The sequence below is a fragment of the Sinohyriopsis cumingii genome, chromosome 8 (assembly GCF_028554795.1).
Source record: "Sinohyriopsis cumingii isolate HCF-2022 chromosome 8, ASM2855479v2, whole genome shotgun sequence".
Classification (NCBI taxonomy): Eukaryota; Metazoa; Mollusca; class Bivalvia; order Unionida; family Unionidae; genus Sinohyriopsis; species Sinohyriopsis cumingii.
Genome location: NC_142968.1, coordinates 21,549,744 through 21,569,095, shown reverse-complemented (window position 1 = coordinate 21,569,095; position 19,352 = coordinate 21,549,744). Strand labels below are relative to the sequence as shown.

At 34.4% G+C, this 19,352-nt stretch overlaps 1 protein-coding gene across 1 annotated transcript in view; it reads left to right on the top strand.

Moving 5' to 3' along the window:
• Positions 1-19,352, top strand: part of LOC149793120 (transmembrane protease serine 9-like) — a 49,720-nt gene that overhangs the window by 9,238 nt on the left and 21,130 nt on the right. Inside the window, exons 3-7 of the mRNA XM_089968953.1 lie at positions 1,781-1,863; positions 2,416-2,504; positions 3,269-3,531; positions 9,773-9,912; positions 14,896-15,056. Coding sequence (XP_089825079.1) covers positions 1,781-1,863; positions 2,416-2,504; positions 3,269-3,531; positions 9,773-9,912; positions 14,896-15,056 — 736 coding nt within the window. The remainder of the gene's footprint in view (positions 1-1,780; positions 1,864-2,415; positions 2,505-3,268; positions 3,532-9,772; positions 9,913-14,895; positions 15,057-19,352) is intronic.

The following is a 19,352-nucleotide window of genomic DNA, read 5'->3' as shown; positions in this document are numbered from 1 at the left end:
TATATATATATATATATATATATATATATATATATATATATATATATATATATATATATATATATATACCACCATGTCGGCTAATTCTGCGCGTCGGGTAAAACTGCCCAACGATATGCCAATGTCAGTTTTGTTCATGAAGTTGTATTGCTGGGGTTAAAGTCTTATCAGTTTAATTGATATAACTTGGGATGGGTTTATTCCTGTTGTTGCTACTTTTAATCTTATTTTCAATCCGAGTGGGCAAGTCCGACATGCCTTATTTGTATAATAATTTTTAAATATTTATGTGTTATATGAAACAAATGCATTTCGAAATATGTTCCATAAATTGTCTTTGTGTATTAAACTCATTTCTGCCACTATCCAGTATCCCATACTCTTCTTCCAATAGTAGAATAGGTTTAAAAAGCAATCAGCGAAAGACGGAAATGATTTGACACGCCATTTGCACATGTCGCTTTGAATTTAGACCATTATCGGACATAAATCATGATAGTTACACTTAAACTATACAGCTGTTTCACCTGCTGGGTTGCGCAAATCTCACACATCCAGGAACGTAAAATAATAATAAAAATGTAATTATTAATAACCACAATATAATAATCAACTTAAGAAATCAATATTAAATCAATATTAATATGTGTTTATTATTAATAACTGAAGCGTTAAACTCATGTATAAATTGCAATACACGTTGTTAATATTACATTTTGTTACTTCCTAACTGTCGCCAAAATGCGCAGTTTACAGCGTCTTTTTGGTTTGATGTTGCATCACTTGCAGAAAAGAAAGTATATATTAATATATAACTAATAATAAATGTCAAACAATATACACTATGGTATATACGATGTAATTGAAGTGCATTTCGGTGTTTATATTGCATTCCGACGTTTCGGTGCGCTCCGGTGTTTCTATGCACCCAATTTTAAAGACATAATCTTTCGCTTTCCCTTTATAAATTACGTGCATGTTCCTTTGACAACACCAGCATTTTTTATGGCAAGAGTTTTGTTAAGTTTACCCCCCCCCACCACTGAAGAAGCAATTTATTTATCATTATGATGGACGTGCATTGTCAATCCCAGTGCTCGCATTTTCTCTCAGTTACTGTCATCTTTCCCTGCAGTCGAGATTTTAATCGATGCATCTTGCATATAATACCACCACTTGTAACTATTGCTTCGCGCATCACAAGTCGGTAAGAAGCATTACCTTCCGTATTAAGGGTTCTTTATTATGCATTTCAACATGTAACGCTTAATACGAAACATAATAACCTTCCCTGTCCGTGGCGTGAAGCGGTACTTGTCAATGGTAGCACTAGACATGAGACTGCAACATACCAAGTCACTGAAGACTGTTGTCATTACAATATAGTTCCTCTGTCCTTGAGTGGGAGTATTGACACAAATTGTCCTGGGTTTTGATGCCAAACGAAGGAAGAAAATATCAAAGATATTTATCACGAATGGAAGTATTTCTAAAACGATTTTATTTTCAAACAGGCGGATATTTTATGACACATAAAACAAAAATTTAACTGCGGATATGTAAATATCAATTGAAAATTCATTAAAACCACAGTAAAGACAAACGCCCTCACCCATATGTTTTTCAGTTTGGAAGAAAGGTTCATACAAACATGTACATTATGTCTATAATCAAATATTCGTATCTTCCAATAGTTTAAATGTAGGACATGGAGAACATGACCTGAGTGAATGTGTTTGTAAAGGTATGGTTAAACTTTTTCTTTTTCTTTTTGCCACAGGATCTTGTGGACATCCTCTCGTCTCCAGTTCGCACAGAATTGTAGGAGGGAGCATAAGCACACCGGGAGAATATCCTTGGCAGGTAAATTCTCTCTCTCTCTCTCTCTCTCTCTTTCTCTTTCTCTCTCTCTCTCTCTCTCTCTCCATTTATGTGTCAGTACTTATTTGATGTTGTGCCTTTACTTGTGCCCGTGTTTGTAAACTTAGATTAATTTTTTTTGTATATAGTTAAAAACCAAGGACACACACACAGACACACGCACACACACACAACACACAAACTATAACGTTAGAAAGAACTATATCAGTATAACAACTTGACTATTACAATGATGCAGACAGAACAACACTTGGTCACTTCTTCGTCAAAATATGAATCAGGGATTAACTATAGTTTGATACAAAGAAATTTTTTAGATTCATTTTCAGGTATCTTTTTATAACTGTTTCCAGACATTGTACCATTTTGTAGACCTGTTTATAATGACTAGTCAAAAAGAAAAATTAAATTTAGAAAACTTCAGTTAGAATCGTCAAGAAAAATTCAATCTTGAAAGTACTATTTTTGTCTTTGTATGGTAGAGGAAATATTACGTACAATCTGAATCGAGAGTAAAGTGTAATTTTTCGCCAGGTGTCGCTGAGATACAAAGGAGAGCACGTGTGTGGGGGCTCTCTGATCGCCAATCAATGGGTACTTACCGCCGCACACTGCTTTGAAGAGTAAGTTATTTAGTGGTATATTTTAAGGTATTGACCTTTGAGTGAGTCATAGGGTCAAATTAGGGGGTTACCAAGTCTATATTTGTGTCACAAATTGTATTAATGTTTAAAAATTTAATCAAATGTTATAAGGCAACTGGCCTAAAAAGAAAGGGAATGAGTGTACCACTGATATTGAGGCATTATGTTTGCTTTTCTTTGTTTTGGATTTTGTTTAAAAAATGTTATCTTTCACTTTTGATTTTGATCTCATTGCATACTTTAGGTTAAAGGTATACAACCTTATAGGCAAAAGGTTTATTTAAGGAACAAAATGAGGACCTGTTCTTCGAAACTGAAATTAGAACATTTATCTCAAAAAAGAATGAAGCTATGCTGACTACAAGTCAACAGTTTTCTAAAACTAAGTGGCAACCCATCCGTGGAGCTGTTTACAAAGATGGTATTGTTACCGTTCTAATACAATGCATTATTTTTTAGTAACTGGAAAATATCGTCATCGTTATAAAGTAATTGGAAACTCAATGGGGACAAATCTAAACAAAAAGTTTTGCATTTTGCATAAAACATTTAAAGATGCATTTCGCAAATATCATATAGCACAACTATACTAAGGTATTATTTATATAAAACAATTTAATAATAATAATAACAATAATAATAATAATAATAATAATAATAATAATAATAATAATTATTATTATTATTATTATTATTATTATTATTATTATTAAATGCTTAAATTACTGCTATTTGTAACTCAGCACTCCCCTAAGCCACTGGACGGTGGCATTGGGCATCCACGACAATAATCAGGTTCACACCAGTAACTTGTATACTACTCAGCATATCGTTTTGCACGAACATTACCATGCGACCACGAACCTTAACGACATCGCTCTGATTAAACTATCCAAATCAGTAGACACATCCGGCAAGATGTCTCGTACAATCTGTCTGCCTCATGCTCAGGAATCTTTCGACCATCTTGTTTGCACCGTCACAGGATGGGGTGCCATACGTGAAGGTGAGTAAAATTGTTATTGCTTTTGATGCTGCTGCTGCTGCTGTTGTTGCAGTTTTATCTTTGTTACATTTAACTATACAATAGAAAGCTACTTAGCAGAGTTCAAACATATAGAACTAGGTCTCTACGTTCTTTGTTTTCTTCATGCAATCATTATTAGTGTTCAAATTATACTGCTTATCATTTACAGTTTTAAATGTTTGTTTCATTTAAAATTATTTTTACTATACTTTAGCCTCTTTTACCTTTTATGTGTCATCACGTTAGACAAACTTATTTAACTTTCGGAAGATTATAGCAATTCGAAATTTAATGATTGTTTTATAACCTTTGTAGGATAATTGATTTTTACCCCGACTGACTACATACTTATGTTTATCTCCTCTGAAGAAACGCCAGAGTCATCGTCACAATAATGAAACTTAAAAATGTTTATGGCATATAATTAATTAAATTCTCTTCCTCAGGTCATAAATACATAACATCAATATAGAACACTGATAAGGCTGAATATTGGTTTAAAATAGCCATACTAATGATAATACAAATGATACACTTGAGATTTTTTTTATATATATCAATACACGTCTAAGATGCTTGATGAGCGAATAAAGCAAAGCCAGCAACAATGTCCTCGAAATGATGAAACTATATAAAACCGGTTGAAATTTCAGAAGATGACACGATTCATATGTTGACAAGTTTACTTATTCTGACTGTGAAAAAATCGCTATCAGTCTTTATATCATCTTAAATAGTATACAGCAAAATGTGTTATGTTCTAAATACTGTTGAAATCATGCGTGCGATCAATGCACATTTACTAGCCACAAGAGTCCCTGTAATCAGGTAGATTACTCAAAATAGACAATGCCTGAAATTGGCTCTGGTGTAAAATTCGGAAACAACCACCATACGATAAAGGTACCTTTTTGTAGTTTATTGCGGTTATGGAAACGTAGTATTAAAACAATTAAAAGTTGAAAAGACGGTGGCGATCTTTCATGGACAATTCTAACAGTTAAACATATCCCGTCAGGATTTCACGTCCGTAATATAGCAGTACACTAAAACTATGAACAGGTCAATGCCTGCAGTGAAAGGTGAATGAAATAAAAGGGCATAAATTATAAACTACATCCATACCTTTAGTAAAATTAACTAAGATAGCTAATGATGGTAGTTCAAAGTTAACAGGATTGTAAGTGGAATTATTATCTGATTATGATATGATATTAATGACTGAGTCAGGTATAGTATAATGGCAGGAATGAGTGTTATACCAAATATATAACCCTACATTAGGTCCAATTTTGCGTGATATGATGAGTGTTATACCAAACATATAACCCTACATTAGGTCCAATTTTGCGTGATATGATGAGTGTTATACCAAACATATAACCCTACATTAGGTCCAATTTTGCGTGATATGATGAGTGTTTTACCAAACATATAACCCTACATTAGGTCCAATTTTGCGTGATATGATGAGTGTTATGCCAAACATATAACCCTACATTAGGTCCAATTTTGCGTGATATGATGAGTGTTATACCAAACATATAACCCTACATTAGGTCCAATTTTGCGTGATATGATGAGTGTTTTACCAAACATATAACCCTACATTAGGTCCAATTTTGCGTGATATGATGAGTGTTATACCAAACATATAACCCTACATTAGGTCCAATTTTGCGTGATATGATGAGTGTTTTACCAAACATATAACCCTACATTAGGTCCAATTTTGCGTGATGTGATGAGTGTTATACCAAATATATCTATATCTATATCTATCTATCTATCTATCTATATATATATATATGTCCAACCATAAGTGATATGCTAACGATGAAGATAAGATTATAAACTATGGTGAATGGGATGCATCTTATTTATTATCATTTAATACTTCATATATTTTAATAACCTTTGAGAATTATCCAAGAATAAATTTATAAATACAAGTTTTACATGGACAACCAAGTCACGAACGAAAAGAATCATAACACATTTGTTAAGGAAAGATGATAAAAGAGTAAAAGTTAGGCTAGAAAAAGAATTTGAAGTTCATACACATTTTTGTGATTATTTTCAAAGATTATATGTTAGCATAGGGAAAAGATAACACCAGGTATCGAACATTTATCAGTTGATAGGTGAGAGAAATGAACCAAAGCCAACAGTTCGTAAGTTATTATGAAAACAGCGAAACTAAGAGATATATGTAAACACGTATGGTAATAACATTTCATTATCAATGACAGATTCATTTGCTTGGTATAAATTCGTGCCGAAAAGGTAATTTCTTGAAGACGCCCAAAGGAACATTCGTTGAATGACATAAGGAATTACAAGAAAGATAGCATTCGCACCCTATTACTAATAAACAAAATAATTGTTGGATTAATCAAAGATGAAATGGATTTAAGAACTTTGTGGTCTTAGAAGTATTCAATATTCATCTAAAGCTAGACAATGATCAGAAGGTACGTAAAGATATTAAGAAAGTTGTCATCCTTTTTGAGTTTGATACGTTTTGTGATTGTTTGTTTAGTAAATGTATAAAGGGCCAGGAAATTAGTATCAAACCAGCATAACTTGTATGACTTTACTGTAAATAAGTTTGCTGTATCCATGGTTGATGAGAAGGGATATTCTATGAATAAAGCAAAGACTTCACTATACGGTGGCGGTAAAGGTTTCTAATATCAACGTAAATGTCAGTCTTCAACCTCTATAGTAAAACCGGTGTTCGTGCCACATTCTTTGCGTTTTATGTTTAATTTGTTTTCATTTTTATTAAGGTTTTCTTTTCATGCAATCTGTATTTTTATGATTTTCGTCAAAATACATAATTTAGGCTTCTTTGACTCAACAGTAAATTTTAACTCCCTTGATTAGTTATATTCGTTTAACGTAATCTAAGTTAGTACATTTATCTATTAGTGCCACGAAAATAAATCATTAAATAACTATTTTTATTATGTGCCCATTTTTGTCTCCGTTAACTTCACATTGTCAGAATATTTTATATTACACACCTTTAAACTGCACTCACGTAAACAACACGTGTGCCCAGTAGTGCATTAGGAACTACTTTCTAAACAAATAATGTACAATATATAGGAGACGCTTTACGTTTTGATTGATTAAATTTGTTTCTGAATGAACTAAAGCAGCTGTTTGTGGACTGCCACCTTCCATCTGCTTTGCAATATTCCGCGTTAATATTTTTGATACAATGTATCGGATTTAGCCATATCATAGGTTCCAAAACTTGATTACATATTTCGTAGTTTTACTGAAATTTTGATTACATTCCAAGTAGAATTATATCCTCCTTACTGCACTCAAAATGAAATGAACATTATATTCCACAGCGTCTTTTGATAATTACTATTGAAAGAGTTCATAAACACACATGTAGATAAGTCAATACAATGCTCCCTCGCTGCACAAATCAGATGTTACTTTATGTATAATTGACACAGATAAATCCAGTCAATAATCACGAAATTTAGTAGAAACGACAAAACTACAAAAATCTATTCATTCCACACCAAGTGGAAAAGTTATTGCAATGCGTATTCATTCACAATAATGACTTTAAATTTCGATTTTAAGTAGACCAAAACGCCAATTTCTTTCAAAAGTGATGTCGACCGCGCGACGAAGTTCAAATTTAGCTGGGCGAAGTAATATGCTCATTAATATTGTTGTTGTGTACTGATGAATCTGTGCTTGTGTATTTAGTTTAGAATACAGCATACATTCAGTTACGTTGTTTCTTAAAATGTATTTTTGTTTATATAATTAAGCCTTATGCAGAATAAGAAAATGAGCATATAATAAAAAGGTTACTGCATTTGCATGGGAAAATACGAACTAGTTTTCATGGATGGATGTACTACACTCCCATGGTCGTGTAGTATATCAATCGGAAAAGAAACTCGTTCATATTTTCCCATACCAATGCAGTAACCTATAAGTGTTATTTTGCATTAGGATTAAGGTATTTTTATTGTCATCTTTGAATAACCATTTCCTGTTGTGAGGGTTGTCAAACATGTTAAACAGATAATTATAACATAGTCGAAGAAGGACTTATGTTTGGTTACCATGAAATCTATACCTGACCTATTTTCTTACACAACATAGAAACATTGTATGCGATTTTCCTAAATATATTACATAAAATTTTTTTACCGACCTTTAAGGTATTCTATTTAATTCAAAACACAGATGATGTAATTTGTTTGTTCTTAATATTTGTTTATACATATGCGAGATAGTAAATCTACATTTTATGCATATCTACGTTTGTGCGTCTATTTATCAGCAAGTTTATGCGTTGTTGAAAGTCAGTTAATTAATGACCGCTACTATTCCATCAATTGTCCTCAGTATGTCTCAAATCAAATCAAATCAATGATTCTGGTTATTAATACACATGTTCTTTTGTTGTTCGTCTTAGAAATACGGTGTTGCTTCTATATACTTAAGTTTCAGATTGTATCCAAGAAAATAAAATATAATGGCTAATGCTTCCACAGTAATCGTGATATTTCCTATCACTCGATTGGGATGAAACACTTTCTGCATTAGTTTATAAATTTTTTCACTGTATTAAACTCCTTTTATACTCATTGGTATTGTATATCATATTACATTTGTTGAAGATGTATTAGCTGCTAAATCCGTAATGTTATCTCTTGTGATATAGTAGCATGAAAAAAGAATACAATTTACGGAATTATTGTTAACGGAACGAACCATTCATTTAAAGTAATCGTATTGTATTTGAAACAAAGTATTTTCTGATTCAAATATCTGGGTAGTACCATCTATCACTTCGGCGGTCTTTGCTACGATATCGGTAAATCTTAGATCTCGAGGAATAACAAGTCAGGTTATATTCTAAATTGATTTTTCTTATATTGTAAACTGGATTGTTTCTATACCAGTGTTTTTATCTTCTCAAAACTGGACCCACTCATTAGTTTTTTTACGCATTTTGCTCATTATGCTTTGTTCAGTCCTGTTTGCTCTATTACGCATTGGTTACCATTAGTCCATATACGTCATGAAAATGTTGGATTTAATATAATTAATTCATCACTTCCATAGAAAACGAGTATGGATTTAGCCGGCATTTTGCCTAAGCTAATATTCACTGAATTGTTAACATCTCCTTTTAGCTGTACATCAGAAGAAACGAAAAGACTGCCAAATACTATCTTGGCATAAAGTCCCAACCTAGTAGATGTGGTGTTTGTTTAGATGTAATAATAATGGAAGTGTGTACAATACAGTGGTGTTCTGGATTAAGCTGTTCAACATGTTGTCATGTTGTATGTTGCTTTTATATACTTGTTAGTACATTGTCAGTCTTGTTTTGCTTTAAAAAATAACATACATTTTCAAAACATTAAAGAAAGCTGTAATCAACGTGAACATTAACATTTATACACTGGTATCGGCATTTTACCATTTTACCTGTTCATCAGAAAATTGGTAGAAATCAGTTTGGGTTGTCTGTGTTTTTGTTAAGTAACACCAGCATGAATAGAGGAAGAGAGAGAGAGAGAGAGAGAGAGAGAGAGAGAGAGAGAGAGAGAGAGAGAGAGAAAGAGTCGTCTAAATTACTGAGTAACCAAACATTGTTCACTAACTCTTTATTTTTGTAGTCGAGTGTCTTCTGTGTTCATATTGAACTCGTTAATTTTCTTTTGCAATTATTCTATTTCTTTGGTCTAATTCTCTCTTCTTTTTGCATTATTGAAATTAACTGAAACAGGTACTTGTTTCTGCCAGTGCTAGAGTGTTGCTTCTCCCGTTGCTATTTTGCATATTAATAATATATATATTTCCACTTTTAATCTTAATTAATTTAATACCATCTAGATCCTTCTGACATCGTAGAATGTGTAAATCGTAAAATATTGTTCATCCGGGTATAGTGATTGTTTTCTTCCTAATCTCCTTTATGTATTTGACTGAATACCGCTTTCAGTGTTCTAAGTTCATCAAACAACACGATATTATTTACGTCCATTCCCTCGTTTATTTCGGTTTTATCTGCATTACTTTTGCCACTCACTTTATGAGACTATTATTTATTTCAGTTTTGAATGCATCCATTTCATTGTATACGTTTGCCCTATATCATTAACGATAGATCCATAGATATATAGATAGATAGAAAGATATTTCAAATGTAATATATTTTCAGACGGGCCCGACGCACGGTATATGATGGAGGTAGACGTTCCTATTATTACTAACAGTATGTGTTCCTATTACAACGAAGGGGGTATACATACTTCAAACATCTGTGCCGGATACACCATAGGGGGAAAAGACTCCTGCCAGGTACTTCTCTCTCTCTCGTTTTATACCTCGTGTAAAATATGCAGGTATTCCCTTTAGGAATATAATCTTATGATAACTTCTCTTATTACATCATGCATTCAGCTACAATTCACTTCACTGCACACATACATGTTGTTTTATCCTAAAGTTCTAGATTTACTCGAAGAACACATATATGTTGCTTTACCTTGGATTTGTTCCATCCTTTTTGTGCTATTGGTGGTTAGGGTACTAGTGAGAGGAGGCTAGACGACAGATGCCGTTATTCATAGCAAGGGATTTAATGTATGCTTGGAAAGAAATAAACTCTCAAAAGTGTTTGCTTATTGGTGTCTTTCTATGTACTTTTATTTCATCCTAATATATACTGTCGGATAGTGTGATAAGCGCATTCCTCTCTGCTTGGTGAATTGCTTTCAGTTTGTTGTTATAATGTTTACATATGTTAATGATTATAATGTGATACATATATTTATGAAGATAATGTCATACATAAATGTATCATTATAATACCATAATTTTATAATTATAATGTCATACATATATTTATGATTATAATGTCGTACATATATTTATGATTATAATGTCGTACATATATTTATAATTATAATGTCGTACATATATTTATAATTATAATGTCGTACATATATTTATAGTTATAATGTCGTACATATATTTATAAACATAATGTCATAGACACATTTATGATTATAATGTCATAGATAACATTTATGATTATAATGTCATAGATAACATTTATGATTATAATGTCATATATATTTATGAAGATAATGTCATACATATATTTAAAATTATAATGTCATAGATACATTTATGATTATAATGTCATACATATATTTATAATTATAGTGTCATACATAAATTTATAATTATAATGTCATACATATATTTATAATTATAATGTCATATATAACTTTATAATTATAATGTCATACATATATTTATAACTAAAATGTCATACATATATTTGTAATTAACATATCATATATATATATTTATAATTATAATGTCATACATATATTTATAATTATAATGTCATACATAACTTTAATTATAATGTCATACATATATTTAGACCGCTTCGGTGGCCTAGTGGTTAGAGCGTCCGCCTCAGATGCAGGAGGTCGTAGGTTCGATCCCGGCCGAGTCATACCAAAGACTTACAAAAATGGTACTAACAGCTGCCTCGCTTGGCGCTCAGCATTAAGAAGTTAGTGTTAGGTTCTGGTCGGCCTGGTGTCAGGTTAATGTGACTGGGTTGGACATCATGTTACATGTCTGCGGCATGATGCCCCAGTGCCAGATATCACTATAAACTGCAGACATCATAGTGATATGACTGAAAAATTGTTAAAGCTACGTTAAAAATCCAAATCATATACACACTCATACATATATTCATAATTAAAATATCATACATATATTCATAATTATAATGTCATAAATATATTTATGATTATAATGTCATACATATAAATATAATTATAATGTCATACATATACAACTCATTTCTTAATAGAAATCAGAGGGGTTAGTGTCTTGAGCTATTCTTTAAATCTCGCTTGCCTAGCAAGTGCGTTCTTACTTTCGACCTTGTTCCATCCTTTTTAGGGAAAAATACATGCATACATGCAGCAAAAGGTCCGTCCTCCGTATGCCGATTGTCTGGATTGTTCGAATCCACTAACATGCCTCCTTAAATGTACCACTAACATGCCTCCTTAAGAAAGACGTATTCCAATTTCCATGCATCTATAAATTAAACTTAGTTGTGGATCACGAAGCCAGTGTAGAAATAATACCACAAATCGGGAACAAAATAATCAAATATAATATTGTATAATTATATTTACAATGGAACTATGAATAATTAATTATCTTATTAAATTGCAATAACTGTTTATGTAATTAATATAGGGGAAGGCAGAGAAAGAGATGAAAATAGAGACATTTTTTTTTTTCACCGGATTTTTCCGAAGCGAATGACGATATGACCATATGTAATTTGTCGTTCAGTAATCCAAGCTAATCCAAGTTGATTCAAGACTTGTAAATGTTCGGTCCAAGGCATTCCCAATCAACGTAATTAATTGTCTATCAACGATCAATGGTGACCTAACGGGTGATAAAACGTAATTATCTGCTGACAGAGGCTTGAATAGCCATCGTGACCCGAATGGCGTCCGTGTCAGACGAATGGCGTCCGTGTCAGCCAAATCTACCTTTATCAGATCCCTTTGACTCTTGTGTGGGAAAAGACCACCACAGATAAAATGACCGTTCATCAAACTGGTTTTTAATCAATTCATAACTCAATTTATCTTTTGATCAAACTTTCATCATACGTATGAAATCTGCGCCCCTCCCATCCATCCCCTTCCTATGTTCTGAGCTCAGAAGTGAACGCTGTCATTGACAACACAAGAGGGTAAACTGCAAGCAAGGGAAGATTTTTATTTTATATGTGTACAGTACTCGTGTTGCAAGATGAAAAAAGCAAAACCAAACAAAACAAATTGAAACTATTTTGTAAACACACATCCACACATTTCAATGTTCTTATCTCCACAACTACTTGTAATCTCTTGAGTACCTCCAATCCGACATCAATTTGGTATGTGCTTTATCTTTTCAATCCGTCTACTTGTATACATGGTAATGGAGTGGAGATGTCTGTAGTTTCCAAAGAGGCTACGTTTGTTGAGGGTAGAGTTGGACCCTGAGACAACTGTTAGTTTCATAAATTTGTATTTCTATGCTCAGTAGGTGTATATGTGGTTAAATGGGGGGGATGTCAGTAGTTTTTATGCTATTTCCCTGTGGCTAGAGGGTCTTGCATGTGACGATAATTGGGTACTCTCTCTCTCTCTCTCTTATATATATATATATATATATATATATATATATATATATATATATATATATATATATATATATATATATATATATAAAGAGAGAGAGAGAGAGAGAGAGAGAGAGAGAGAGAGAGAGAGAAAGGGTTTCCCTCTTGATTCTGATACAAGACTTTCATATCAAATAAATAGAAACCATTCATATCAGTCACCTTTGCAAGTTGAGAAAACAATATTGATAAATAATCAGCTATATATCATTTTGTCGCATGATACTGCGTGTATCTTTTATTCTGACATTTTGTCATTCATGTGAATTCAGGATAAATCCACCTTTCTCTTCCGGTGACGTGATGTATTCGAAGTAATAATGTTTGCGATGTGCATGTTTGTATTGATTCTATTTACCTCATATTTCTTCTTTATCACATAGATGGTACAATTTATATTATATAGATTAATATATTTGATATGTGAACACGTTAACATACCACTTTATGTGAATATGACCTGGTCCAAACTAAGACCATGACATTCTTTTTGCAGTATTCTCTTTACTGATTATTTGGGGCCGTAGGAATTTTCCTTACCCACCTTCGGGAACTTGTTTTTTACTGTTACTATCAACATTTTGTAGTGCAAAACAAAAATTACTTCTTTCGAAATATGGTCAATTTACCTCACATATAAATAAAAGTACGCGTGTTAGTCATGACAGAGGGCTGGGGGAGGAACCTGTAACATGGATAGAATCCTGTGTCAAGCGTGATTTCACCTATAGGAGTAAAATAACTCACCTACTGTCTAGAAAAGAATATGGACATGTGTTGGTGCCCGAATGGACTGAAAGTTATCCAACCGCAGCAACAAAAACAGCAGAAGAAGGCATTATAGTTTGTGTGAATTACATTGGGTTTATTAGTGGTCTAAAAATGAGTATAACGTTCCATTTACTAACAAAGGTCGTAGTGAAAACGAGTCGCTGTTTCACACGCTTCATTCATAAACTGCGATATTCATGGACATATCTGCAGATAAATTCGTCATTTGGTTTATGATTGAAGATGAAGTTTGTATTAAAAAAGTTGAAACGCTGGGCTCATTCTTCGTTTACATTTAAGTATAGTGATTTTATTAAATTATCTGAAAATGTACAGATATATAACAATATCATTATCATCCATCTTGATTGGAAGATCACGTCTTGAAAGTCAGCATCAGAAAAACATCATCATGACTTGACGTTTCGTGTCTCGTAATGATCTTAATTTTCTGATGTTGACAACTTGACGTGATCTAGCAATCAAGATCTCATTACTATAATATATATATATATATATATATATATATATATATATATATATATATATATATATATATATATATATATATATATATATATATATTCCATCTACCACGATTAAATTTTCTCGAAAGACACCAGTCACCACATGATACTATTTCGTTTAATAATGATCATAGACATTGTGATTGTGCATACTTTGGGCCTTATATAATATTTGTCAGTATAATTTGCGCATTCTTTTGACTGTTTCTTATAACAAAATGTCTTGCATATATGATAATTTACAACTGCTTATGCAGTAGGCTTATATGGCCCCCACCTCTCTCTCTCTCTACACAAACACACACACGCGCGCGCGCGCGCTACTGACAGCGCTAACACGGTAATAACTGCAAGTGCCGGTTGCCCATCACAAGTGCAGCCACCTGCTCTGTCGGAAATATTGTGAAATTAAGGCCTGGTTCTTCTAACATGATTGACCAATGGTGCTGAAATTGTGCAAATGGAGTAAATAAAGTAAACTCAATCGAGTTAGCGAATATTTGTACCTTAGCCTGGATTTTCATTTTTAATGTATGCAATCGCAATTGACCTTTTTCTTCAGCCATCGTCTAGACCCTCTATCAAAGTCATGGTGTATCTCTTTCCATTTCTCTGCAGAAATGAAATCTCTTCATCTAGATCGTATATGCTGTCTTCTTTGCTATCTTCACTGTTCACCATAAAATTTAACCACGCAAAAACGTTCCAACACACTCCAGCGTCCTCTACTCCACACTTGCTCTCCCATTGTATTCTCTGCAGGGTGACTCGGGCGGACCACTGGCCTGCAACCATAATGGGGTGTGGAAGCTGGCGGGAATCGTATCTTGGGGTAATGGATGTGCACAGAAGCACTCCCCGGGGGTCTATACCCGTGTGACATCATTTGTGGACTGGATACATAAGACACTGGCTGCCTACCCGCAATGATTTTTATATAAAATTCTACACGCTTCAAGCTGGTTTCAGCCTTATGTACACTAAAATGTGCTAATAAAAGTTGCTTTCTCTCTCTAGTTATATATTTCTTTTTCTAATAAGCATGTTTTCTTAATAATTTGAACTGATTATAGACATAACAATATAGGTAAACAGCCATTCATGTATTATGGTGCGAAATGGGTATTCAAATTAAGCATTTGTGCTGAAGCCCCACTCTTTATTTAGCTTTTTTTAGCTTCAGGAATACTACTATTGCTCAAAATTAAATAATGGACATTACGATATTTTAGCCTAAGCAGAAATAGAACTTAACTGAAGTAAAATTATACATTTATTCCTGAGTATAGTCCACGCAAGAATATTTCTCCTCCAAAACTATACTAAATCCTAGTCAGCTCTTTTGGATTGTTGAGAACTTATTTAAAGAAATTCTGGATTGTATTCAGTCGGAAAATATAAAACTTTGGAGATGTGATAGGAGATGTATGATTATTTGGGATTTAATTCGCAATACTGTAAGTGTCTCTGAAATTTTCAGTTTGTAACTTGGAAAATAAATTATTTGCTGACTTTACTAAACTTAATGGTTTCGCATCTTTCTTTTACAGAGTTTAAGACCTGCAGTCATAACAGTATGAGTGTGAAATACATCATCATAGCAAGGGAAGGTCGGTTGGCGCTAGAAAATTATATTATCTGTCGTTACCTTTCTGAGTTGAAAATTACATTAGATAATCAGCTAACATTATTTCCTTTATATTAAAAATAATTATCCGTTAGACGTATTAGAAGTACGGAAATGGGAAAACGGTTTGATAAAGTCAGTGGCGTCAGCATCTAAAAACTAAGATTTAAAACAATTCGTGGCAGTGTCCTTTTGCACTTAGTCTCGATGGGATGCTCCGATTGGAGATTGTGAAAAGAGTCTTTTGTGAACAGAAGGGGTATTTTGAGAAGCCTTCACCCATCCTACGTTGCTTGAAGTATTTTATTGGAAATTACAGGCTAAACAAGTGTTCTGTGCTGATATGCAACGCATACATACATACATACATACATACATACATACATAGGTTAGATGTAAAACTGTCCCCCCTCCTCCATTAATTGCGGTGATTGCTGGTGCCCTTTACACTGGCGCCTTGCACGATGGTAGTTGTTAGTTATCTTCTGTCGTATGACCACCGGAGATGTGACTCAGTATGACTTGGGTCACAATTAGTACTTCCGGTTCAGTACTCAAGATGTAGTCCGATTTTGTTTTTAGTGCATTTTTCCTCTCTCATTTTGGTGCCAATACAAGAGTTAGATTGAGGTATTCTTGAAATTTATTTAAAGGGAATTGTTTATTAGTTAGAATATAATCATTATGATGTGGTTGTCTGTGTGTATTTCGGCGACAGAGCACAGTGAGTAATGAGGTATTGATGCTGATCCGGAAGTGAAATATGTGACCTTTGTACGTCGGTTTGTTTATATTCCAGCGTCTCAAAACATTGTCGGATAAACTATGCAAGAATTTCTCCGTCAATTCATTGTTTGAGTGTACTTTAGATTAACATCCGATTTATTTTGATTTGGACAAAGTTTAACGTTCAGTACTAAGAAATAAATGTGGAGTCTATGTAGGAAAAATAATTGTGATCTAAGTTTACTTGTGAGCGAAATACTCCTCAAGTGTGGGTTATCGCCGTTAGGAAGGATAATACCACTGCAACCACGCTGTAAATGTAGTGGGAAAATATTACCTGGAGAAAACTCTAATTTTACAATATATCCAGACAGGAGTATTCGTTTCCGCTATCATAAGATACATGAGTCTATTTCGATCCATTTTGTACTCTAAACGGTTTGTGTCTGATTAAGCATGTCTCCCATAAAGTTCCAAACAATCATCCTCTAATGTACTTGATATCATTTGATGATCATTTATAGGGAATAATTTGGAACATATACAATTTAAATGAAGCGAAATAATTATGTCTTCAACCTCAAAATAGTATCTCTGATACTATGCGTTAAGTGTTCCTAAGTTATTTCCACCGTATTTTCCAAAGGTGTTAAACAATCACTTTGTTATTTCCAAAGGCCATTTTCTTTCTCAGTGCAATGCAGCCGGTAAGTAAATTGCCATCTCTTCGTGTATTGTTTTCTAATTTACTTAAATAATGATTATAGATGCGCTTTCTATTAGTATGTTTTAGTAAGTTCCAGTATTGACTTCTAAGGCTGTGACTGTTGTTTTGCCAGAAAATTCGTGACACTGGTTACTCTTTCTTGGAGAAAAAGGGCGATGACATATGCACAAATGGCATACTCGATCTCATTCATCTCTAAACTTTGGAAACTTTGTTTACTGAACGTCGATTGCATAAGTTCTTTAAACATACACAACGCGCACATTACGACGATGTTGGAATTGTGCTCTTTGAGTTAGAGAAAATTGTAGCATTGTTCAGCAAGACCTCTCGCGGAGTCACGCGAGAGGTCTAGTTGAACGAGACAATAGAAAACTGGGGGACATAGAAGAAATCTCCGACCATTTGAATGGTCGATATATTTTAAGCTTGATGAAACTTTGCGAGGAAATCAGAAGAAAACCCCTGGCTGGTGCCCGTAAGCTACTGTCGGTCAATATAAATTTATGTGAATTAGATTGCCGGTAAAAATAAACAACTAAATCTGCATCTTATATCTCATACATACATACATACATACATACATACATACATACATACATACATACACACACACACGCACGCACGCCCGCCCGCCCGCACGCACGCACATACACACACACACACGCCGTCACATACCTCATAACTAATTTTCAGGAGAGGGATTTGGGACTCGCTCTTTTATTTCGCCTGATCCCTGCCGGTTGTGTGTAATGAGCACACAGTCTCTCCCCCCCCCCCCGCCCCATCTTGTACTAAATGCTTATGAGAAGTTAGCTTACAAAAAAATGAGGGTTAGAATGTGATTTGCAGCAGAATCGTACGAGATGAAGAGTGTCAGATCTCCCATTTAGATCGCTGTCATATATCGGTAATTATAACTATACCTTTCGCTTGCTTTGTGCCAGATGAAGTGTGTCCGACTTCTAATGAGACCATTGCCTAGTGTTCTGCCTTTCACATGACACAATGAATGATGATAAGACATTACAACCTCTTTATCCAACAAGTCCATTTTAGTCATGAATCACACGCAGCTTCAGTGGCTGCTTTTACTGCGAAGCGTCCTATCCTTTCGGGACAACGAAAGAACAGGGTAAGAAGACAGCAGGGCAAACAACCAACTACGGCTTAGCGTCATATGCTGGTGTGACGAAAGCAATAAGACAAGCGCGAGGAGTCTCAATGGAAAAAAATCGTGAGCAAACAAACCAATTGCAACGCCTGAGCTAGCTTTGCCCACTCCAGCATTAAGTCTAAAGCGCGAGGATCCCGCCTTCATGCTCCGTTCCACACAAATAATAGATGACGTGCCCAATAAGCAAATCTTCACCGATGTTGGCGGTTGATTCTACGTTTAGGTAGAAAAGAGCAATGAGAGGACTTTGGCCCAGCATTTTCGTAAAGACGCCAAGCTCTCCGGTGTTCCATCCCGAGCGACGCAAAGATTGTTGATGAACTCTTCGAGTCGATGGACTGGATAGGCTGGTTAGTGGACTGTGACTCTCTCAAGCCTTATGTTTATAAAATGCACGGTAAGAAGAAGCTGCTGTCTGACTGGCCGAATAAGAAGCTCCGCTAGGGCAGCATAGATCAACTCCGTCTTCTCCTAATGGGTTAATAACTCACAACTTCTTTTGGATAGTTTGGACCTTTGATTTGATCGTTGTCGACTCAGGGTATTACCCGGCCAGTACAAGCATCGTCTTGAGAAATGCCGCCTAAAAGCCCAACTGTGCATGTTTTATGAGGGGTTGTGAAAGTTTGCCGGTCCTGGGTAGCCTGTTCCAGCGAAACTTTGTGGGATGTGATAGACTAAGGACGAGTTTTGCCGTCGTTTCTGAGAATTCGACGCGTCAACATTGTGGGTGACTGGTTCAGCGACAAGAGACGGACCGAAAAGCGCTATCAATTGGTCATGGGATGGGTCTAAAGGTTTTCAGCGGTCAGATGGAATGTGCTATCACATCACACCACGACACGCTTACAGCACTACGGAAAAAAACTTCGGAGTCTCCTTCAGGCAGTGCAAGAGGGCACCAACGTCACTGGCGTTGAGCTCACGCTTACCCTCATACAGTAACCAAACTACCATATTTT